Here is a 25,493-nt window from a genome sequence, read left to right on the forward strand (position 1 = left end):
TTGAGTTGCAGTCTGGCTCATGGGAGAAATTCTTTATTTAGATGCTTCAGTGACCAAAAGATAGAGCATAAGCGCACGCACACACGCACACACATACACACACACACACACACACACACAATACACGAAGGCATTTACAGGCGAAGGGACAGGGAGTGCAGGGAGGAGCCCACAAGAGCAGCTGTGGACTTCTCTGACCCAGTGAGCAGGCCCCTCAGAGGGTGACCCTCCATGGAATTCCTGCTTGAAAGCTATGAGGTAAAGTCCACTCCCAGTGAAGTCCCAGGCCATAAAGCACAGCAGTGTTGTAGAAATCTACATTTGGGGTCGGGGACATAGCTGTTTCCTCACTGCAGAAGCTTACACCAGCTCTCTGTTCTATTCTCTTAAGGGTCCATCTTGCTCCTTGGTCTCCAGAATCTCCTAGTGGACGATGGGGGAGGACTAGCACCACAGCAGCCTGGGCAGACGGTCTGCTGCGCAAGGGGAACAAGAGGACCAGTAGGGCCGAAGGACAGCGGTCAGCCTCGGAGCTGGCTGGCGTGAGGGCAGTTTCCCTTTAAAGGGAGAGAGCCATCCAGGAAATTTTTACGTGGGGACCTTCCCACATGACCCTGTGCCAGAGCACCTCTGATGGAGGAGGGGAAAGGCCTCTGTTGGCATGTTCTGTGATCCCACTGGGCACTGAGGCCTCCTTCGGCTCTAGCTTGTCCCCAGTTGCTGCAGGTCCTTAGCACCATTCAGGAACTGTGGAGAAGGGGAAAGCGGGATACCAGTGCTCTGCCAGGACTGTGTCACTGCTCCAGGAGGAGACTTCACAGTGGGCAGAAATCTGGACAACTGGCCAGCATCGGATACCAGGCTCAGGAAAGCTCACACTCTCTGTGGGGCGGGAAGTGTCACATGAACTCCAAGCCTCCATGTGGCAGCCACTTCCATCTGCCCTTTCCTACCTAGGCCTAGGCCTGGAGTGAAATTTCTGGGTTTCACTGGAGATGCCTAGAGCTTAGGGAGACCTCTGTTCTTTAGCTGCAGGGAGTGGTCCATAAGTGACCTCTAGTAGAAAGATAGGCCTGGGGTCTCATGACATACGGCCCGGAGGGGCTGACGAAGGGGAAAGGCCATCCTCCAAATTACCACCCTGGGAAATCCCAAGTCCTGTCAACATCTCTGCTTCCCTTACCCTAACCTACAGGGCCAATTCCAAAGGGGAGGAGGGGGCGTAGATTTGCCTGGGCCAATCCGAGGCTGTCTATAGTCTACTCCTGCCTCAGGCCTGTGTATTCTCCAGGAGTAAGAAAGGAGGAAGACGGAGCCAAGGGCTGACCATAGTGACAGGAAGCTGGCTCATGGCTAGTTCAACCTGGGTTGCTGGACAGAAACACCTCTAGTTTTCCAAGGTGGTTGAGTCTTTCTGAATGGGTTGCCTTTGCATGGGAATCTGGCCCAGAGGTGATGCCACTGTTTTTGGTGACCTGTAATTTGAGAGGGAACAAAGGCATATGATTAGTTTGTGGTGGTGGTGATGGTATCCCAGGTAGCTTATTCTAAAGACAGTACAGCTCTTTCAGGGTGTGGAGTAACAAGCCAGGCAGCTCTCCTTACTGAGGACCACTGCATGCCAGGCACAAGGCTGGGTGTTCTGCTTTCAGCATCCTGTTTCATTCTCAGGCTAATTTTGCAAGGCGGGGGGACCAGCACCCCCATTTTATATACAAGGAAACTAAAGTTCAGAAAGTATAAGTGACCTGCCCACAGTAAGCTGATTTAAAGTGTGGTAGATTCAGAACTGAAGCCCATGCATTTCCTCTATACTGAACCACTTTTTCTGCCTATGGGGCTCTACATGACCTGGATGGGACAGAAAGACCATTCTTCCCAGCACATGGAATCAAGTGGCTCTCCAGTCATGACCTCACTAGTATCACCTGATACTGTCTGATTTGTTTAGGATCTCTTTCTACCATCAGAGGGGGATCAAATGGATCAGAGAAAAGCATTGGTCTTGGTTCCTAACATAGGAACAGGTTTGACACCTAATAGGTGAACAGTAAATCGCTGGTGAGTGAAGGAAAGCTTATCTCTAATAGCTCCTCTTATCAGGACCAGGACTTCACATACAGCATCTCTAACACTTACTTCATCCCATACGGTGAGGAAGGAGAGCTCCATTTGGAAATAGCAGAGCAAAATGAATGGGCTTTGGAGTCAAGAGGTTTGAATACTGGGTCTAACTCCAAGTAACCATGAGATCTACAGCAAGTTACTTCATCTATCTGATATTAGGTTTCCTTGGGTTGTAAAGGGTGGGGGGAGTCCTAATTCAGAGATGCTGTTGCAAATTAAATGAGATTCAATTACGTGTTCAACAAATTATACTATAATCTTTGTTTTGTTTTGTTTTTGTAGCATAATCTTATAGAGAAGAAATTGGAGGCTCAAAGAGGTTTATTGACTCACCTAAGGTCACATAGCTGGAAAGTGTAAGAAGGAAATAATAAACAACAGTAGCATTTTCAAGTCTGGGCAGCCCCACGGTAGGGTTCTGACTGGTTCTGAGTTGTTTGCCAAAACTGCCACCAGCCAAGCTGCAATGCTGAAAGTGAGATGCAAGCCAAGGTGCGAGGGCTTGTCTCAAATCCTATCTAAGGGGAACCTCACGAGTTCTCCCAGTTAAAGATGTATCTATCAATAAAGCCACAGTGTGGGAGAGGAGACTTCAGGCAGAGCAGAGAGGACCAAGAACGTTTTGAGCCTAACACTCTGCCCTTCTACCACCTTTAATTCACTTGGCTCTGTAAGCGGTCCAGAACCAATCACCAAAGTCAAAGCAGTCATCTCAGCAGATCTGCCTGAAACTGTTTCCTCATCTGTAGAACAGGGATAATTTCTATCTCCCAAGGTTATGTTGTGGCACACCGTCCACACTCCCCTCCTGAGAAGCAGGGACTGAACCATCTGAGCCCTCCCAGACAGACCTGGCCTGTTCGTATCACACGGCACCACAACCCCCTGGTCAGCACTGCCCTGGAGGAACATGCTGTGAGCCTGCCAAGCCTCAGTGTGAATTGTAACTCTGCCTCATACCACTCTGAGTGCTGGTCGCCTGTGTTTGTAAATCAGAATAATAACCCTTTTCTCCCAGGACTATTGTGAGGATTACCTGAGAGAATCTGCTTGGCATATGGCCTGCAACAGACCAGGAGCTCAACCAAAGAATGTGAATCATTTTCAAGATTATTACAGACAGACAACTCTGTTAGTCTCTTCCCTTTAAAGCACTTATCACCATTTGTAATTATTGGCAGTTTGCATGGTCATTGTTTCTGTCTCATCCCATCAGAATGTTAGGTTATTGGAGCAGGAACTGAGTCTATCAGACTGGGTCTGTCTGGGCTACCACTCAGAGGTGTTCAGTATTTGATCAATGAAAGAACCTGGTCATATTTGGTAATAACCTGTAGAGGAAGCTCTTGCCACAGAACTAACGGCAGTTCTGGTCTTCAAGCCAGTGGTGGGTTGGGGTTGACGAGTGTCCCCAGTTAGACTGCTAACATGTTGCCAAAAAATTTAGGCGACCACTAAGGGAATCATTTCTGTTTTTCTACTAAAACCTTCAGCCCAACAGGTTTAAAGGCTGGGGAGAAGCTGACAGGAGAACTCACACAGGGGATACTTCTGTTGACTGACCAAGGTTTTGCTAACTGAAAAGAAAAGACTGCCAGGATTCCTTTCTAGCCAAGGAATACCTGGCTTTGTTCTGATTCTGAAGCCCTGAGCTCCTGCTGCAGACCCATGAATTTCAAAGTGTGATTACTTACTGGTTCTTGTGTTTGAAGCCGCTGACATGAGCTTGGTACTGTTCTATGGAGTTCAGTACTATCTTGCATGTCTTGCAGGGGTAGCCCTTCCCGGCTGAAACACACGTAAATGTCAAGATGCTTAGTAATCCAATAAGAAGGGGCCTGGGGACTTTGTGCTTTTGACAGCATGTGCAAATGCCCTTCTGAAGATGGACGAGTGGAGTGAGGTCAGGCCCTGGTAAGAATTACAGAGGCCTCAACGACTCAATGATCAGGGGCACATGTATGCCTGTGTGTTCCCTGGAGCTGGGAAACTCCTTGTCCCCCCCTTGCCCTGTACCCTTTGTCCCAGCACGGAGCCTGGTCCAGAGTAGCTGTCTGCTGAGGAAATAAATGATTGATAGAACAAAGAGGTGACATTTGATGTAACTGTCTTTTCTACCTGGACTGTGCCCTTAGATGAGAGATCTCTGGGAAGGCAGGCCTCTCCTTGCGCTTGCAATAACAGTAATTAATGAGAAGGCCTATAAGGAAAATTAATCTGTCTCTCTACTGTGGGGCTCACAGATACCCTTTCTCACTAACAGGGCTGCTCCAATGACAAAGTGGCCTTTCTTCACATGGTCTAGCAGAGAGAGCATGGGTCGGGAGCCAAGAAACGGGGCTGGACTCCTGGCTCTGCATTCACATGACCTTGGCTAAATCCCTTTGCCTTTCTGATCCTCAGCTTTTCTCAACTATAAACCAGTTATACCCATAGTACTTACAATAAAAAGCAGTTATTATTTACCAAGTGCCTGATATAGTCATGCACTTTATATTATTTTGATTGATGCTCATAAGGATCCCATGAAAACCATCCTCTTACAGAGGAAGAAAATAAGGCATGGTCACATGTCCACGAACACAGAGTTAGTGAATGGCAAGCAGGAGTGGCTGACTATGAGGCTCTACTTACCCAGCATGCCTGGTGCCAGCTGCACAAGGCAGGCCACTGTACACATGACTTCAAGAGCCCTCTGACACACCTTTTGAGTCATCTGCCATCCTAAAACCTCACAGCTCTGAAGTGAGATCACCTAGGTTCAAATCCCAGCTCCATCATTTCTTACCTGTAGGATCACACGCTAGATACTTAATCTCTCTGAGATGTGTAAAAGTGGGGCTTCCCTGAGATTTAGGTTCCATACCTATAAAATGCAGTTAATATTAGTATCAACCTTATAAGGTTATTGTAATCATTCAAATAAAAGTAACTGACACATAGTTAAGTGTCCAGTAAATATGAGGTTTTGGCTTATTTTTATTTCTCTCTTATAGATTCCATGAGTGATGCTGGCAAAAAAATGGAGAGTATCTTTTAACCAGCCTTTCATGGCAGCTGGGAACACCAACAATCTCCTTCAATTCAATAAGCAAGCCAATGTTCCCAGCTACCTTTGTTTCTCTTGTATCTTCAGGTATTTCTTGGAAGACATATCCTTTTAAAGCATTTAAGGGGAAAATTATTACAATCAGAATTCAGGTCTTTTTTAGACTCTGAAGGCCAGAATTCATGGTTCAACACAAACAGGCAAAAGGCTCACAATGGACTAGCAGAACCACCACCCCTGCAAGGTCCAGGGTAGAACCTGGGGCTGGTGTGGGGGTAACAACCACCAATGGTTAAGGGTCACTGATGCCCAGATTACAAAAGCTCACTCATCATCTATTAAACACCAAGCACCACGACAAAATTTTGGATACTTATGCCCTTGGATTCTTATAACAATGCTGGAAGATAGGTAGATGGTTTTCTCCATTTATCAGAGCATGAAGCAAGCTCAGGGAGGTTAAGTGACCTGGGGTCAGAGCTGGATTTGCCCTCTGGTCTGTGCAGCCCCCATCCTTTCCTCTGAACCACAGGTCTCTGGACTCTTCTATGCTAAGTACATCTCAGTGCAGAGTATACTAATCTGTAAGCTAGATTCAAAACGTCACTTGGGGTAAGTGAAGAATTCATTGGTACTTCTAAAAAACAGCTTTGTTCAGTACCCACACTCATCCATTTTTATCTGATTTTCATTTTACATGTTTGATATTCTGGTTTCCCCCTGTGATCTTATGAGGAATAAGTCACTAGAGCTCACTTTAAAACATCTGATTTATTTGGAAAAGCACCTGTATATCCTCCCTTTTACTGCCAAGACTTTGAAAGCCCTGTTTACAACTGCTTCTCCATTTCCTTGTCTCTCAATTATTCTGACACCTCTCCCCCCTACACGCACACACGCTCTTTCTGAGGCCAGTGGAGGCTTCCCTGTGTCTAAACTTAACGGACAACATGGATGCTTATGCAGCCTTTTTGTATTGGGCTTCCCCACAGCACTTGGCAGCGTGGGTGACTCCTTCCTCCTTCAGTCTCCTGCCCTTGCTCTCAGCATGCCACGCTCTTGATTTTTCTCCGCCGGTGGTTCTTTCTCAGTTTGTTTTGCTGTCTCTTGTTTGACCTTCACCATTTACTACTGCCAGTTTCAGAGGTTTCAATCTTGGTTTTCTTTCTTTTTTTACTATTTTAAATTGTGGTAAAATACAAATAACAGAACTTTTACCATCTAATCTATTTTAAGTGTCCAATTCAGTTAATGTTAAAGGACAGTTCTGGGTCAGAGAAATTTGTGTTTTCATCATGTCAAGCATTTTCACATTATCGTGCAGAACTTTTGTCATTTTTGTGAAACTGCCAATCTGTACCCATTAAACTCTCCATTTCTCCCTTCTCCTAACCCCTGGCCACCACATTCTACTTTCTGTTTCTATGAGTTTGACTACTCTAGATATTTCGTACAACTGAAATCATATAGGAATTTTCTTTCTGTGACTGATTTATTTCACTGTGCATAATATCCTCAAGGTTCATCCCTGTTTAGAGCACATCAGAATTTTCAGAGGGCTCAATCTTAGGCCCTTCACTCCTTTCTCTCCAAATTCTCCAAGGGATCTCATTTATTTCCCTGATTTCAAGTACCACTTATTAGCTTCAAACATATGAAACTACCAATATTTAGCAGTTTCTAACCACCAAAATGGTGGTATCTTTAACCGAGACCTTTCTTTTAGGTCCACACCTATGTATCCAACTGCCTCTTGAACAATCCTACTTGGGTATCTCATGGGTATCAAACTCAGGCTGCCAAAACCTGGTTATTCACCTCGTGGCTTAAGGCTAAATCTTGACTGCTCACTTTCCTTCAGCTCCCACATTGGATGGCCAATTCTACTTCTTACCTACCTCCTGAATCCATTTACTCCTGTCTATCTCTACCAATGCTACCTTAGTCCAAGCTCCCATATTCTCCACTATGAATTATTGCCACAGCTTCACTGTTGGTCTCTCTCCACTACCCTTCCTCCTCATTCTAAACTATTCTCCACTTTGTAACTAGAATGCTCTAATTAATAATGCTGAGGATGTGAATGGCTTCCCAATGCTCTTAGGACAAAGGCTCAAATCTCAAACATGACCTACAGTGCCATGATTGGACACCTGCTCATCTCCCCAGCATCATGTTGCCCCACACTATCCCTTTTGCTTCTGGGAGCCTTTGATCCTTGCTCCTCCATCTTAAGTTATCTTCATAGCGTAACGTTTGTTTCTTTTTCTAAAGCTTGCCACACTTGTAGTTAATTGCTCAATGCCTGTCTGCTCTGCTAGACTCTAAGCTCCATAAGAACATGGACATGTAATTAATATATGTTATATACACAATGCCTGGCGTATATTAGGAAAGAGCTCAACAAACATTTCTTGACTTTGTATGAAATGAATAGACTTGAAAGCCTGTCCCATGTACAGAGGTTGAAGAAACTAGGGGATCAGATGGGGCAGAGAAAGCAGACCTGACCTGCAGGAGGCAAGGCCCTAAGGAAGGGAGAGAAGGTGACGGGGGTACAGAAAAAGAGGGCTCCAGTGACCCAGAAGGGATGCTGAGAGCTCCAGCAACTGAAAGGATTTGGCTACCTGAATGATATGCAGGGCTTAGTTTGGCATTCTTGAATAAATGAGAGAAATGAGCGCCTGGAGTACAAAGCAAACTCCAAGTCTTGTTTAATCTGCTTGGTAGATGCTACATCTCATCCTTGTGGGAGACATCTGAACACTCTGGGTCATCTCACATTTGACTCATACTTGCCATGATACATGCCAGAAGCCCCATGGAAACTATCCTGTGGACCTAACACAGAACCTTACCTGGATTTCAATGTTGGCTGCCACAGTCTAGCATGGGATCCAGAACAAACCATTTCATCTTTCTGATGCTAATGTCCTCATTTGTAAAATGCGAATAATCAAATGTGTACCACAGAGTTGTTGTGAGGATTAAATCAGGTAATTACATGTGAGCGCGTCTAGCCTAAGGCCTGGACTGTGGCAGCTATTGGTAAGGGCAGGATGACTGTCTGAAAGAATGAATGAACAAGGGTGGACTGAAGCCAGCAGGGAAAAAAAAGCCAAGCTGCTGACAACCTAAATTGTTTGGGAAGGCAGAAGTCCTGTCAGTGGAAGTCCCTGCTTGTACATCCCAGGTCAACACCCCACCTCTGTAAGTAAGAAGCGGGTCAGAGTCAGTTCAATATTTCTGCTGACACCCTGCACTTGGAGCGCCTCCAGCCGAGTACACTCAAAGCTGGAGGCAGGGGGAAGGAGCATAAGTTTTGGAATCAGACAGAGCTAGAGACCCCGACTGATGCTGTCATTTATTAACATCAGGTCATATCAGCTGTATGACCTTAGCATGTCACTCTGAGTTTCATCTTCTTTACTTGTAAATTGGGAAAATCACAACTATTTTATAGGAATCCTGCGGGAATCAAATTATGCTGTATACATTAATATCAAGGTGGGATGTGATACCCTTTCCCCCCACCTACGTTTTCATGAAAGAATTTAGTTGATCTGTAAAGAAATCAGATGATTTAAGCAAGAAAAAAATTTCTAGGATACAGTTCTAGGATTAAATGTTAGACAAATGGAGGAGGGTGAATATAAGGAGAAGGCTTTGGCTTGAGATAAAAGAAAAGAATGGATACGAGTTAAGATAAGCGGCCTGAAACACTGCAGTGCCTGAATCCTGCCAATAAAAAAGAGACAATGAGGGAATGGCCAGGCAGGACCAGGTAAAGCAGGGGCAGGGACTAGAGCAAAAGAGGGTCAGCTGTAAATCTGGCTTCCAGAGTCTTTCAAAAAACTGAAAGATACGGTTAACAAATGTTTAACACTGCCTAGGAGAGGCATGTACTCTTCAGCTGACTACATTCCTTTCTGGCTTTTTCACTTATCAAAATTTCCCATCTAGTTTTTGCAAGCATTTGAATTTGCAATGCTTGCTTCAGAAGACCTAAAGAGGAAAGGCATACCCTTGATGGTCCAGGGAGCTCTAGCAGTCAAGCCCTGATCCAGCACTGGGTGTGAGCTAGGCCCCTTACCTGAGTCAGTGACAGCAGGGTCGGCCAGCCGTCCGTAGTGTGCCATAAGTTTGAGTTTGGTCTCCTGTTTCCTGTGTTTCTTGCCCACATAATGTTGCTGAGCCATGACAGGGTCATTGAAAGTCGCGTGGCAGAGGCTGCAGAACTTGTCTGGATCTATCATCTCTCTATTCTGGTGCAAGGCTAAGGTGGAGGCCATAAGGAAAGGGTTTGTAAGGCGTTTCGACAGAGCTGTGGTGAGAAAGTTCAAACAGAAACAATGAAAAAACCCAGAAGGTGCCAGGCTTTCATGTATGCTGAATGCAAAGAAAGGCTGGGTCACTAGTTAATCACACTTGCATATGGGGCACTGCCTGTGTGAATCACACAGTGAAAATCTTCTCTAATTGAGAAGATACGGGGGAACCCAAAGACCAGCTCCTTTGTTTGGCAGCTTAAACTACTTTAGGCACGTGAATCCCTATTTTCTCATATTCCAAGGAGGTTCTGCACTTCTGCTACCCATCTGCCAAATTACAATAGATGCGAGATGTACATGCTTGCAGTCTTTTCATCCCTCAGAGCTCCCCAGAATGTCACAGCACATAGGACAAGAAATGTGAGTGTTTTATGCCCATCCTTAAAGTACCCCAGTTATAGATCTGGAAGCCAATGCACAGATGCACAGCCCGAGGGTCTAGAGGGTCATTTAGAAAAGGCGCCACACTAAGGGGGTCTTTTGAGCTGCACTGCCTTCTAGGCTGAGTGGGGAGAGGAGAATGACACTGACAGTTACCAGCTTTGTTTACATATTTTCTCTTCTGGTCTTCTGAGTTATGCTCTGCGGCAGGTATCATCTTGCCACGATGAAGAGAAAAACCAAGGCTCAGATGGGTGAAATGACTTACCAAAGATCACTCAGTTAATGAGTGAATCCAGGTCTGTGTGACCCTAAAGACCATGCCCTCTTTGCTATGCCAGGCTGCCAGAGTGTGGCAGGGAGACAAGAAGGCTATAGCCCATGTGTTTACCTATAGAAAGCATCCCTGGCTCGAGTCTATGAATTCAGTTAATCAGAGCCTGGTATGGGCATATGTGTAAACCTCCTGTGGGCCAACAAATGTCCTGACTATAGGCTGCACTGCTGCTTTAAAAATTGATGCCATGGCTCACTAATGAGCCCATGTGGCTGGACTGGTATCAATCCAGAAACCACTGCTTTAAGAATGTGGCCTAGAGCCCCCACCAACGGTGGAGGAGGGGTGAGGTTCAGCAGCACTCACACACAGATGCTCTTTCATCCCTTCCACTTTAATGGGGAAAGTTTTGAGGATTTTCAACAAGCCAGAAGAAAGTTGCTGGCTTTTCCTACATGGTTTTCCAGTACAGAGACTCTTAATTCTCCTGGCTATTAATTTTCCGTAGTCATTATTTCAACAAGTCACTGGAAAAGTAATGTACATGTTACAGAATATTCAAGACTATGAGAAAATATTCAGTATGTGGTGTTGAGTGGGGAAAAAAAAAGCAGGTTATATAGCAAACTATTTCTTTTGTCCTCAGTTCTGTAAAACAACTGGTAATGTGTAGAGAAAGACCAAAAGCACTGAGTAAAAGGATAATTTTCAGTATTTTCCACCTTTTCTACAGTGAATGTAGATTTCTGATATCAGAAGAGATAATCATAATCATTAAAACATAAAGGTCATTCTTTAAAAGGTACTAAAGAGAAACATTAGAGGTGAATGGTTAATTAAAGTTGGAGGAACCATTTAATGGACATCCAATAAAAATGAGAGCTATGGGAGTCTTCTTTCAGGAGACAACTTGAAATATAGAAAGAGAATTCTACAGGACTGTTCACTGTAGTGTTATTTATAAATTCCAAAAAAGGAGAGGGAGAACACGTAAATATTCATCATTAGAGGATGGTTAAATGAATGTGGTGCAATGGGATATTGTCATTAAAAATATTTATGAAAAACTTTTTAATAATATGGAGAAATACAAATGTTCTATTAGTGAAAAGAATATAAAAGAAAATTACACACACAATATGATCATATCATTACTAAAAGACAGATGTGCAATCTATATGTGTGTACTGGTATTTTGAAATGCTGCCAACATATTAACAGTGTTTCTCTCTTGGTGGTAGGATTTGAGTGGTATTTACTCTTCTCTTTATACCTTTTGCATTGTTTGAACTAGAAGTAACAATGAGGAGTATGCATTGTTTTTATAAAAACAACAGGGTTAAAGTATTTTACATTTATATACATAATCTAGACATACATAAAACAAATATAGACACAGATATACACACATACACATAACAAAAGATTATAGGAGAAATAGTTCTCCAAAATATTGACAGTGGTTGTCTTTGAAAGGTAAAATTATGGGTATTTTTCTTTCCATTTGTCTATATTTTCCATACTTTCTACAATATGCTTGTATTACTTTTATATTAGAGAAATGTTTACTTCCAGAAATATAGTTATAAACTCATGTAATAACGTGGAAATGTGCTCTAACTACAAAATTAAAAGTTAACACAGGATACAAATGGTACATGAACTATGATTATAATTATATAAAAACATATCTGTTATGTGGCAAGGGCTAAAAGTAAATATGAAAAATAAACTCTTCAATATGGAATCTTTGGACCAGGAATATTCCAGAGAATTTTCCCATTTATGGAAAGACAAGTTCATATAAATCTAAAGATAAATGATCTTACAAAGTTCTGTTCTTAAGCTAGTTTCCTTTGGCTTAATGTTTAATCTCTTTGGTACCATAAATGGTACCAACAGTGACTTCACAAAAAAGCAACTAGTACTAGTACAACTTAAAGATGAACAAATCGGAAGCAAGGCCAATGACATGCTCCGGGTGGAGAACGCCTGATCAACCACTGCATTTTATGTGGGGATTCCACGCACAATCTTAATTGTGCTGTTAATACCGACAATAGGATCTGCTGGGTACTCTCTGGCAGTCCAGTGGTTAGGACTTGGTGCTCCCACTGCTGGGGCCCAGTTTCAATCTCTACTTGGGAAACGAAGGACCTGCAAGCCGTGCAGCATGGCCCCAAAACAAAACAAAAAACCCTAAAATGTCATTTACTGAACATCTATTATGTCTCAGGGCCCTTATATATATTATTTCATCCTCATAACCTATGAAGTAGATGATATTATCAACATATTATAGGTGAGAAAACTCAGGCATGAAGAAGGTCAGTCATACAGATGGTAAACAGCAGTGCCAGGATTTAAAGTTGGGTATCCATGACTTCATCTGTTGTTTCATTGCTAGAATACTAGATTTGGGTGTCGTAAGACAGTATAATTATGAGTGATTTTTTTTTTATCCTATTCTTCAAAGTCTTCTAGAACATGATTGTCTTATTTTCATAATACAGCAATTCAAAAAAGGACAAGTGTTGCAGATATTATAGTCTACCTCTTGGTCCAAAATAGAGAAGAAAACTTACTGATAAAAAAATGAAATAAAGATCAAAGAACCTTCAGTCTTGACTAACTGCAGTTAGCAGAGATGTAAAATCCTAAAAAGTCAGTAGTTAATGAGATGAAAATGAAGGCTGAGCCCCAGTGGTGACAAGGTAAAGGGGGTTATTTTAGAAGTCATTGCCCTGGGAATGGATTCACGGCAGCTGCAAACACTGTTTGTTGGGCAGTACTAGCAGTGCTGAAGTCTTCAGCTTTGAAAGGCAAGTCCTTGTCTTGAGGAGAACAGGCAGCTTTGAGGATTAAAGTGAACAGGGCATAACCTGAGCACACAAAAAAGACAAGAATCTAACTTTTAACTTGGAATACATGGTAATAAGGGCAGGTGGATGCTAGGAGGGAAAAATCTAAGTGAGAGAGGCAGGAGACAGAATGCTCTCCTGGTGTTCAGAGCCTGGAGGACTTGGGCACTCCCGAGTTATAATTATTTGTCAGGACAAAAGCTCAGGGCTAAGAAGCTTCTACAGAGAAAGGCTGATACAACCAAAGAAAGGAAGGTTAGGTGAGTAGGACTCTGAGGCTGCATTTCAATGAAGCTGTGTCTACTCTGATATTTTTAAGGGCTCTCAAAAGCAGTTCAACCTCTTCAAGTCTGTGGCCCCAGTGAGCATTTCTGGGAGCACCTGGCATTGGTGCCTTGAGGACGGGAGGGGTCCCGATATAGCACCACTCAGGAAAACCAGTACCTTCCACCTTAGTGGATTGCTGCTTCAGCTTTAAGTTCTTTGCGTGGGTCTTCCCCAGGTAGTGCGACTGGGCCACGACAGGGGAGGAAAAGGTCATGTTACAGATGGGGCAGCACTGGTTCTTGTCTTTGCTTCTGCTGCTCTTCTGGTTAGGAGAAAGAACACAGGTCTGATCACGCCACTGCCCGGCCAGAAAATCTTCACTGGTTCCCCACTGCCCACAGGAGACTGGGCCTTCAAGGCCCTCTTCACACACTGACCCCAACCTACCTTTCTGGATTCTTACTTCATCCCATGCTCTACTCACCATTCCCCGTTTTGTTCTCTGTTACTTCCGTGTTTTACTTGGGCTGTTCCTACTGCCTAGAATGATCCTCCTTTCTTTCCTGCCTGGCATACGTCTGCTTAGCCTTCAAGGCCCACATTAAATATCACCTCTTCTGAGAGACTTTTACTCAAGAAAATTACTCAGTAAAGAATTATCAACCTGCTTTATGTGATTATTCCAGGAAGAATTAGTTTTATTCTTCCCCTGTACTCCTGGAATACATTAAATAGACCTCTGTCGTACCATGTGTCACCCTAAACTGACAGTGGTGTAGCTTAGGAGACTTTCTTGTTGACTAAGTTCAACGTTTGGGCAAAGATCGTTAGACTCATTTATGCTTCCTATCCTTAGCACCCTGGTGGAAACTGGCACACAGCAGATGTTCAGGGTTTATTGAACAAGCAGACCATTGTATTTTATTTGATGATTATGACTAGGCTGGAAAACAATGTATTGCAAGCCTATATTAAGGGCTTCCAGGATCTCTTTCAGGTCTGCTGTCTGAATAAAATATTCATCTAAGATAGGATTTTTCAACCTTGGTACTATTAACACCTGGGGCTGAATAATTCTTTGTTGGATGGGGAGGAGTCTGTGATCTCATTTGAACTACTGGACCACCCCGAGAGTTGAGGGATTAGAGATATAAAGAAGTTAAGTGACTTGCCCAGGGCCACAGAGTTGATATTGTCTTTCTGAATTCCACATGATAAGGAGGGCAACTGGGGGTTAGTCCAGTGAATGTGGAGAAGGGATGAGCAAGGCCCTTCCAAACCTGTGGCCCCTGTGATAGGGAGACACAGTTTGTAGTGTAAACTCTAACTCACTGAACATCCACTAGGAATTGTAATTTGACTTCACAATACCCTTACAAGGTAGCAACTACTATCTCTACAGACAGGTTAAGTGACTTGTCTAAGGTCACCCAACCAGTTAAGTTCTAGAGCTAGTATTTGGCCCTAGTCTGCTGACTTATCATCCCATAATATTTGCACAGCCTGCTATGGAACAAAAATAATGGTACACCTGAGGGGTTGGGTTTGTTTCAGCATAATTCTCCCAGTATTGCTAAGGCAAAAGCAAACATGTTTACATCTTGATCAGAGCGAGAATTTGGAAAAGTATTCCTTCTACTTGTTTATTCCCAATATTCAAGTGAGAAACTCAGTTCTTTCCACTGGATCTCAAGATCGTAAGCATTCTAGTTTCCTTCCTCTCTCTCTTCTTGAGTAGGGCATGGACAGTGGTCCTACTCTAACAAACCATTCAATGTAATATATAACAATGGTTCCATTTACTGAGCCCCTACTATGTGCCAGGCTCTGTGTTGGGTGCTTTAATAAACCTTCTTTCATTTTTGTTTGGAAAAATCCTGAAAGGTAGTTGATATTAGCATCCTCATTATTATAGAGGAAGAAATCAAGCCTTAGAAAGGATCAAGACTTGCCCAAGTTACACAAAGGGCTAGGATTTGAAGCCAAGTCAGTCTGACTCAAAGCCCATGCTCTTTCCACCACACCAACCTGCCTGCTGGCTTCAACAGGAAGCGAGTGGTCTCAACATGGCAGCTGGATTACCTGATCTGAGTCTAGCCTCTTCATTTCCCCCTTTAGTGTCTCCATTCCATGGATTGCTAGGTATCTCTTCACTTTGTTGGCATGTTTTTTGCTCTGTAAGAACCCAGGAAAAAGATCAAAGATACCCAAATGCCATTTTATACCTAAGACACTCAAAAATATCTACCAGATTTTCAGTGGTTCATCCTCACAGAAACTTTTGAGGAGGAGAGGGTAGGGGAAAAACCTGGTTTACTGAATTCCTACTTTGTATAAGGTACTTAGATGCTGTCCAATCTAATCATAAAAATTTATGAGAAAATTATCATCATCTCAATCTTATAGATGAGGAAACTGAGGCTTAAGATAATGAGGTTTCTTGACCAAGATGAGTAGCAGAGTTGTGATTCAACTACAGGTTTATTTAAAGCCAAAGCATAGACTTTCTACTACACTGAGCTGTAAGGGAACATATAAGTACAATGATCTTGATTTGGATGGAGAAATGAGACTCAGAAAAATTAAGTAAATCAGTCAAGTTAAGACAATCAGTCAAATTAAGACTCAGTCAAAAATTAAGCCAACATGCATGGAGGCAACATCTGGGTGGCTAAGAAGGAATTCACTGTGAAAGACAGAGAGAAAAGGGGGCTTGGCATTGGGTCTAGAAAGTACTAAGGTACAAGGGCATACCTGATAGTGTGCCAGCTTCTGGGACTCAGAAATGAGCAAGGCGCAGCAAACCTTACACTGGGTGTTGGTGAAGAGACACTGGTTCTTCTGGATCATGTGTTCCACTACAGAGAGAAAAATAAAAGCGCTGTGAGTTAAAAACCTGCCTCAACAGCACTGTCTTTGAACGCTGCCTCAAACGCAGGCACTGAATAATGGAATGCCATACCATTAAACCTGCCACCCCTTCCCTAAGGGCTTTCATGACTCAGGCTATATTCTTGAGCCACCAAACCTATAACTTACTTTATAATTTTATGTAGGCTAACTTTCTTTACTAAATTCTTTTAAGAAGGAGTCTTTAAATTACAAACTTAAGTAAAAACCAATACAAACGAATACATTAAAAAAGAAACAATTCTAGTTAGATACTGGTGCGAGAAGCTTGCAGAGCTTCCTAAAAGGAACATTAAGACAGTGGCAACTGTGAGGAGAGGTGTTAAGACATGGTAGCAACCAACTGAGACATCTTCTCAGATAGAACTGGAAGGACTGAAAGACTTGAAAAGGAAATAATTCTCTTACTGTTCTTGATCTGATTTTGAAATATCTAAAATTACTCAGTATGTCATGTAAGTTCCACACTGTAGGAAACCACAGTATTAACCTGTACTTAATTGTTGCACCTGGAAAACAAGACCTTACTTTTTGAGGAGGGAGTAAAATCTCACTCCAGACATTTTTATCATCATGACATTGATAATCTGAGGCAGGGATAAGTCTAGAAAACCATGATGAGATGGCAAATCCATGTTTTTTATCTTCTACTCTGGATCAAAAAGTGGACAATATTTCCTGGAGGGAATTTTTGGGTGGGGAAGTTTTAAGGTTCTTCTCCCACAAGAACTAAAGCTTATTTATAACAGCCCTTTTGAGAAGAAGGGGTGTTGTCTGGCTATATTTCTGCTCCTTGGAGTCCCTTGTTTATTTCCCCATTTTTCTCCTACAGTGTTCGGTAAATTTTTCTGAAAGACTTTGGCTGCCTCAGCCATCCTCAGAGAAACTAAAGGAAGTGGATGTGTGAATAGATCTGGGCCAGAGCTTTAAAATTTTTATTTATCTTTGGCTGTGCTGGGTCTTCGCTGCTCTGTGCGGGCTTTCTCTAGTCGCAGCAAGCAGGGGCTACTTGTTGCGGTGTGAAGGCTTCTTATTGCAGTGGCTTCTCTTGTTGCAGAGCACAGGCTCTAGGGTGCATGGGCTCGGCAGCTGCAGCACATGGGCTCAGTTGCTGTGTGGCATGTGGGATCTTCCTGGATCAGGGATTGAACCCGTGTCTCCTGCACTGGCAGGTGGATTCTTTACCACTAAGCCACCAGGGAAGCCCCTGAGAGCTTTTCAAAGGGAGGGTGAGAGGCTCCTCAGAATGCAAAGCCCACAAGGGGAAAATGTTACCCAGGGTCCAGTCATCCTCTCCTTGCCTGGAGATGTTGGATTATTTTATTAAAGAAGATGGGGTTCCCTCTCAAGAATATTTAGAATCTGATTCCCAGAGACTAAACAGGATAAGGATCATGTCATTTATGACTTTGTATCCCCAAAATCTAATAAAACATGTGACCCAGAATGGTCATCATTAAAAAGTCTACAAATAACACATGCTGAAGAGGGTGTGGAGAAAAGGGGACTCTCTTACACTGCTGGTGGGAACGTAGATTGGTACAGTCACTACGGAAAACACCATGGAGGTTCCTTTAAAAACTGAAAAAATAGAGTTGCCATATGATCCAGCAATCCCACTCCTGGGTATATATCCAGAAAAAACTACAATTCAAAAAGATACATGTACCTCTATGTTCATAGTAGCACTGTTCACAATAGCCAAGACATGGAAACAATCTAAATGTCCATCAATAGATGAACAGATAAAGAAGATGTGATACTTATACACAATAGAGTATTCAGTTCAGTTCAGTCGCTCAGTCGTGTCCGAATCTTTGTGACCCCACGAACCAGGAATCCCTGTCCGTCACCAACTCCCGGAGTTCACTCAGACTCATGTCCATCGAGTCAGTGATGCCATCCAGCCATCTCATCCTCTGTCGTCCCCTTCTCCTCCTGCCCCCAATCCCTCCCACCATCAAAGTCTTTTCCAATGAGTCAACTCTTCGCATGAGGTGGCCAAAGTACTGGAGTTTCAGCTTTAGCATCATTCCTTCCAAAGAAATCCCAGGGTTGATCTCCTTCAGAATGGACTGGTTGGATCTCCTTGGAGTCCAAGGGATTCTCATGAGTCTTCTCCAACACCACAGTTCAAAAACATCAATTCTTTGGTGCTCAGCCTTCTTCATAGTCGAACTCTCACATCCATACATGACCACTGGAAAAACCACAGCCTTGACTAGACGGACCTTAGTCGGCAAAGTAATGTCTCTGCTTTTGAATATACTATCTAGGTTGGTCATAACTTTTCTTCCAAGGAGTAAGCATCTTTTAATTTCATGGCTGCAATCACCATCTGCAGTGATTTTGGAGGCTCCCCCCGCCCGCCAAAAAGTCTGACACTGTTTCTACTGTTTCCCATCTATTTGCCATGAAGTGATGGGACCAGATGCCATGATCTTCGTTTTCTGAATGTTGAGCTTTAGCCAACTTTTTCACTCTCCTCTTTCACTTTCATCAAGAAACTCTTTATTTCCTCTTCACTTTCTTCCATGAAGGTGGTGTCATCTGCATATCTGAGGTTATTGATATTTCTCCCGGCAATCTTCATTTCAGCTTGTGCTTCCTCCCGCCCAGCGTTTCTCATGATGTACTCTGCGTATAAGTTAAATAAGCAGGGTGACAATATATAGCCTTGATGTACTCCTTTTCCTATTTGGAACCAGTCTGTTGTTCCATGTCCAGTTCTAATTGTTGCTTCCTGACTTGCATACACATTTCTCAAGAGCCAGGTCAGGTGGTCTGGTATTCCCATGTCTTTCAGAATTTTCCACAGTTTATTGTGATCCACATAGTCAAAGGCTTTGGCATAGTCAATAAAGCAGAAATAGATGTTTTTCTGGAACTCTCTTGCTTTTTCCTTGATCCAGCAGATGTTGGAAATTTGATCTCTGGTTCCTCTGCCTTTTCTAAAACCAGCTTGAACATCAGGAAGTTCACGGTTCACGTTCTGCTGAAGCCTGGCTTGGAGAATTTTGAGCAGTACTTTACTAGCATGTGAGGTGAGTGCAACTGCGTGGTAGTTTGAGCATTCTTTGGCATTGCCTTTCTTTGGGATTGGAATGAAGGCTGACCTTTTCCAGTCCTGTGGCCATTGCTGAGTTTTCCAAATTTGCTGGCATAGAGTGCAGCACTTTTACAGCATCATCTTTCAGGATTTGAAATAGCTCAACTGGAATGCCATCACCTCCACCAGCTTTGTTTGTAGTGATGCTTTCTAAGGCCCACTTGACTTCACATTCCAGGATGTCTGGCTCTAGGTGAGTGATCACACCATCATGATTATCTTGGTCGTGAAGATCTTTTTTGTATAGTTCTTCCATGTATTCTTGCCACCTCTTCTTAATATCTTCTGCTTCTGTTAGGTCCATACTATTTCTGTCCTTTATCGAGCCCATCTTTGCATGAAATATTCCCTTGGTGTCTCTAATTTTCTTGAAGAGATCTCTAGTCTTTCCCATTCTGTTGTTTTCCTCTATTTCTTTGCACTGATCGCTGAGGAAGGCTTTCTTATCTCTTCTTGCTATTCTTTGGAACTCTGCATTACTCAGCCATAAAAAAAGAATGAAATAACGTCATATGCAGCAATATGGATGCACCTAGAGATTATCATACTAAGTGAAGTCAGACAGAGAAAGACAAATACCATATATCACTTACATGCAGAATCTCAAAATACGACACAAATGAACCTATCTATGAAACAGACAAATTCACGGACATAGAGAACAGACTTGTCATTACCAAGGGGAGGGAGTGGGAGAGGGATCTATTGGGAGTTTGGGATTAGGAGATGCAAACCACTGTATGTCGAATGAATTAAACAAAAAGGTCCTACTGTATAGTACTGGGAACTATATTTAATATCCTATGATAAACCATAATGAAAAATAATATGAAAAAAATATTACTTTGCTGTACAGCAGAAATTTATACAATGTTGTAAATCAATTATACTTCAATAAAATAAATTAATCAAGTTTCTGAGGCAGGAATAAGTCTGACATATGCAAGGAATGACGAGAAGGACACTGTGGATACAGTATGGTGAATGAGTGAATAGTGGTAGGAAATAAAGTTGGGAGAGACAGCTTGAGGCCTACTAGATAATGCCAAATCAGTATAGGCCTCATAAACCATGGTCTGAACTATGGATTTTATTCTTAGTACAATGAGAGGTGACAAGATATGGCTTACATTTTGAAAAGATTAGTCTGTTCATTGTGTCAGCAGACTGTATGGGAATAGGAACGGGAGCAGGGAGAGCAGGGAGGAGGCTGCTGCAGGCTTCTAGGCAGCAGATAACAGAAATCTGGACCAGGTAGGTTGTCAGTGGAGATGAGGAAAAGTGGATGGGTTTGGAATTATGTTCTGGAAGTAGATCTGACATCCAATTTCTCTGACTGGATGGAGGGGGTGAAGTAGGACAGGAGCCAGGGATAACTCCTAGGTTTTGAATTTGAGTAACAAGTAGATGAGAAGTGGAGGAAGACAGTGTTGGAGGGGAAATCAAGACTTTTCCTTCAACTATATTAAACATGAGTGTTCTATCATACACATGGGTAGAGATATCAAGTAGTCACCTTGAGATGCAAGCCTGGAGTTCAAGGGAAAGGTCAGAGGTGGAGATACAAATTGAGAATCATCAGTGTATTCATCCTGTTTAAAGTGGTGGACTAGAAGAGGATGCCTAATGTAGATGGAAAAGGAGAGTTCTTGGGATTAATGTTTGTTTATTTATTTTGACTGTGCTGGGTCTTTGTTGCTTTGTGGGTTTTTTCTCCAGGTGTGGAGGGTGTGGGCTTCTCATTGCAGTGGCTTCTCCTGTTGCAGAGCACAGGCTCTAGGGTGCACAGGCTTCAGTAGCTGCATCTTACGGGCTCAGTAGTTGTGGTTCTCTAGAGCACAAGCTCATTAACTGTGCCACACAGGCACAGCTGCTCTGCAGCATGTGGAATCTTCCTGGATCAGGGATGGAACTAGTGTCTTTGGCACTGGCAGGCGGATTCTTTACCACTGAGTGGACTGGATTCTTTACCAATCCCAGGGAAGCCCCTGGGATTTTGAGTCCTGGACCCTCCAAATTTAGAGGTCAAGCAGAGAAAGTGAAGTTGAACATAAAATGAGTATAAGGTAGAGCTTGCAGACATAGTAGAGGAGATCTTCTTCACCCAGAGCCACTGTAAAACTGGACAAAGTTGACAGAGACAATCCCTTCAGTACTCTGGAAACTGATCAAAGGCACTTAACAATCCGGGAAGCAGTCATGCTTGTACAACTGCTGAACTCTGGATGAGAACAGCAGGGGTCTGGGACTGTTCTCATCACCTCCCACACTCAGTCAGAGCAGAGGTTCTACCAGGAAGAGGCAGGATGTGAGAACCAACAGCTTCCCCATGAAAGAGGAAAGTGCTTGAGTTGGAGTGGTGTGCAATGCCCTGATCTTTTGATAACGTCGGTGGAAATGACGGTCTCAGAGGCAGGTGAGCAGGAAAAGCCAAAGGCTTTACTATAACCTGAGGTTAGCAATGTCTGTGGCTGAGCCTGTGTGGCAGTGGGGACCTAAGAGGGCCTAAGGTAGCTAAATACTCCTGGCCAACTCTGGTTGTTCACATGAACATAAGTGATGCAAAAGAGCCTGACAGAAAGTAAAAGTTAGGGCTGACTTTAAAATGGCCTGAACTTTGAATGCCCTTTCCTACATACCCACAGATCCAACTGCAGAGGACTGAGGCCTTACTGACTCCAGGTGTTACTGAATCACTGCCTGACCACTAAGCAACATATAGACATGTGGAAGACATATTATAAAAATGAACCAAATTGGGAATATTTGCTCGTCTTTTTTTTTTTTTTAATATGGAATGCTTCATGAATTTGTGGGTCATCCTTGCGCAGGGGCCATGCTAATCTCTGTATTGTTCCAATTTTAGTATATATGCTGCCGAAGCGAGTACTATTCTTCAAGTCTTAAGCCACTACATAAGCAGTTTTCTTCCAAGCTTGGAGGAAGCCCTAACTATTCCATCATGAAATCACACGGAGAGACCCTGAGACTACATGAAAAGAAAAGACACCTAGTCAGCTTCCAGAAGTTCCATCCACTATTGTTTCAGCTCTAGCTACCATCTGATTGCAACTGCAAAAGGGACCTTGAGTCAGAACTGTCCAGTCAACCCTTTCCTGAATTCCTGACTTACAAAAATCTGCGAGAAGTTCATGAGGCTGGAGGAAGCTAAGGTCCACAGAGGGGAAAAAGACTTACATGAGTTATCAGAATTCTGGGAAGGTGGCCTGAATGTGCATCTCTGTTGCTCAGATACAACTCTAATCCACCTACCAATTACCACAGGGGACAGGTTTGATACAAGCAATTAGGTGCTTAGAAAACATTGGAAAGACTGAGGTACTAGGCTGAGCCTTCTGGAAATGTCTCCGGAACAATGTATGCATTACTGTTCCAACATGTGAGCTAGTCTCTGAGGCCTCCACTGCAGCCTTGCTGAAGTAAGAAGCTCCATGTCACGGAACAGGCCTCTTAACCTATGAAGCTGGAGAATGGATGCTGGAACACTGATGTGAGAAGACCGTATAGTTTTACAACTTTTCTTGATAGTACCAATAGTCTTAGGAATGTGATTTTCACCACATTTCTACCTTCCCAATCTTATGAGAAAGCACCTAATTGGTAGGATTTATTTTGTATCTATATTGTAGATAATCAGAAGATGTATGGGACAGAGGCTGAGAGATCTAGAATGTGAAACAGAGGGCTGATTTTCACATGGTCATGAAGGAGGGACAGCAAATCTAACCATACCAACAACTAAATTAAATGTCAATAGTTTAAACAGCCCACTTGAAAGGCAGAGATCATTAGAGGATAAAAAAAGCAAGAATCATACAATGGAATTTTATTTAACAATAAAAAGGAATAAAGCATTAATTAATTTTGAGGCTAAACCTCAAAAACATGCTGAGTGAGAGAAACAAAATGCAAAAGACTATGTATTATATTTCCATTTATGTGAAAAGTTCAGAGAGGGCAAATTTACAGAGACAGAAAACAGATTAGTGGTTGCCAAGGGCAGGAGGTGAGAGTGGGGATTTAATGTAAAAGAACACAAAAGAGGGACTTCCCTGGTGGTTCAGTGGCTAAGACTCCACACTCCCAATGCAGGTGCCCTGAGTTTGATCCCTGGTCAGAGAACTAGATCCCACATACTGCAACTAAGACTTGGCACAGCCGGAAAAAAAAAAAAAAAGCACAAAGAAACTAATTGGAGTGATAGAAATATTCTAAGTTGGCCTAGGGTTATACAACTCTATACTTTTACTACAAATCACTGAATTGTACAGTTATAATGGGTGAATTTTATGGTGTGTAAATTACAACTCAATGAGAAAACAAAAATTATAACTAAGAGAAAATAAAAAACCCAAGGTGAGTAGGACTTGGTGCTATAGGTATCTATCTAGACCTCAAACAAATCACTGGACAAAGTGAGATCAGAGAAATGAATTGGTCTTTAAGTGATTGTGTGCACTCACACACACATAAACAGTTCACTTCCCAGAGCACAGCTGCTGTGTTCTCTGCTTCAAGGTCCAGAGCATGCCTGCTCTGTCCCCTGAGGACAAAGGTCGCTTCCTCTTTGTGTACCCCCAACTTTTAGACTTTCCTCTTTACTGCATCCACTGCATTATGTTGCAACTGTCTTGGCGTCTGCTTCCTGGACCAGACCACAAGCCCCTCCAGGGCAAGGACAGTATTTTCATCTCTGCAGCTTTGATTTCCAGCTAATCCTGGGAAGACAGTATTTGTCAAATTAATGAAAGGAAAATTGTAACTCTGTGCCAAACAAGTTTGAAGTATAAGAATGAGGGAGATAGGAGCCTCATATTAATTTAAGAGTCACACAAGACTAGTTTTACTGGTAAAGTATATATAGGGTATAGGTCTGTCGTGTGTACCACCCCAAATTTAAACATACCTTCCTTGGATGTGGTCAAAAATTTCATTTTAACCCATGGCAGTCAGTTCACAAGCAATATATTAACTTCCAAGTTTAGTCTCCTCAGCAAGCAAACAAATCTTTAGAGAAATCTGATTTCTCCGCAGATTACCTGACAGGATTAGCACAAAAGCCCAGTTTGTGTACTTCTGGGTTAGAGTTAAGCAGGTAGCTCTGCTAAGAACTGTGAAGTGGGTCACAGAACAGGGTCACAGCAGCTCTTTCTATTCTCCTCTTTATATGCCTATCTTATCCAGGGCCAGGTCAAGTGCAGAGCAAGCTGGGAAGCTCAGAAATGCCCTCCTAGGTGGCCTTATGTATTCCATTCTCAACTTTGGGCCAAGCGTGGGATACAAACAAGAAGCTGGAGCTAAAGAATGCCCTGGCCAGGTTCTCAGGCTCCTGACCCCCATATTAGAAAAAGGACCCAGCCGGCGGAGATAAGAGAAGAGACACCAAAAAGCAGAGGTAAGCCAGGACTCAGTCACCAAGTCCAGAAGGTACACTGAGGTAAGGAGGCGGCCTTCTACAGCCCTCGGAAGTGCGGGGCATGAAAGAAGGGAGGCAAAAGACACTAGGGATGGGTGAACCTGGAAACTGGGACGGTGAAGGGGCTACGAGGCTGGCAAGGAAGGTTCTGGGGGGTCTCTGAGATGGCCTAGACGGCAAGCCTAGAGATTCCAGTCCTCGAATTCAGGAAGAGGTGAGCTCTGGTAGGTGACTAAGGCGGGGGAAAGAAGCCCACGGCCAGAGCGTGAGAAGGCCATTGACCATCTGCGCGCGATTCTTGGGGTGCCGCAGCCTGGATTTTTCAGGGGAACTGGCCCACGGCGCCCGGGCCATAGCTTGGTGCACGAGTCAGGGAGTCCCCTGGCGCCTCGCGCAGATGGGCGGGCCGAGCGCCAGGGGGTGTGACCGTAGACCTGGGGGCCGGTCCACGTCCCCGCCCCGCGCTTCCGCCACTCCCTGCGAAACTAGCAGGCAGGCGAGGGGCTTCCAGCCTCTGAAGCCCCCGGACTCACCTTCCTCCCTCCCCACTGGTTGCGACCCGGACACTGCTTCCCAGAGGCGGCGCGCCCTCTCGCGGTCGAAGCGCAGCCCATCCGGTTCCCGGCCCTCCCGCTCCTCCGAATTGTTGTACGACCTGGCTCCGCCGCTGTCCGCGTTCTCCACCGTGCCCAATGCAGGATACTCCATCTTCCCCGCAAGCCCTAACCGGCCGATAGCCGCTCA

At 43.6% G+C, this 25,493-nt stretch overlaps 1 protein-coding gene across 3 annotated transcripts; it reads right to left on the minus strand.

The window, feature by feature from the left end:
- Window positions 1-25,493, minus strand: ZNF346 (zinc finger protein 346). 3 transcript variants are annotated; one of them, XM_018050627.1, is made up of 7 exons: window positions 25,405-25,493; window positions 16,048-16,151; window positions 15,376-15,468; window positions 13,471-13,615; window positions 9,270-9,500; window positions 3,822-3,915; window positions 1-1,475 (listed from the first exon to the last, which is right to left on the minus strand). In XM_018050627.1, the coding sequence occupies exons 2-7, from the start codon at window positions 16,141-16,143 to the stop codon at window positions 1,388-1,390; spliced, it is 747 nt and encodes a 248-aa protein (XP_017906116.1). In that variant the 5' UTR covers window positions 16,144-16,151; window positions 25,405-25,493; the 3' UTR covers window positions 1-1,387. The 3 variants fall into 3 exon arrangements, with proteins under 3 accessions (XP_017906116.1, XP_017906115.1, XP_017906114.1); XM_018050626.1 differs by having other exon boundaries at window positions 9,270-9,452; window positions 25,283-25,493; XM_018050625.1 differs by having other exon boundaries at window positions 25,283-25,493.

This window comes from Capra hircus, chromosome 7 (genome assembly GCF_001704415.2).
Source record: "Capra hircus breed San Clemente chromosome 7, ASM170441v1, whole genome shotgun sequence".
NCBI classification, from domain to species: Eukaryota; Metazoa; Chordata; class Mammalia; order Artiodactyla; family Bovidae; genus Capra; species Capra hircus.

Coding starts and splice junctions, on each gene's coding strand:
- ZNF346 (XM_018050625.1), bottom strand. CDS start 25,457: ATGGAGTATCCTGCATTGGGCACGGTGGAGAACGCGGACAGCGGCGGA. Junction 15,469..16,047: donor AGAAGCTGGCACACTATCAG/GTATGCCCTTGT, acceptor GGGTTCTTACAG/AGCAAAAAACATGCCAACAA. Junction 13,616..15,375: donor AGAGGCTAGACTCAGATCAG/GTAATCCAGCTG, acceptor TCTCCTAACCAG/AAGAGCAGCAGAAGCAAAGA.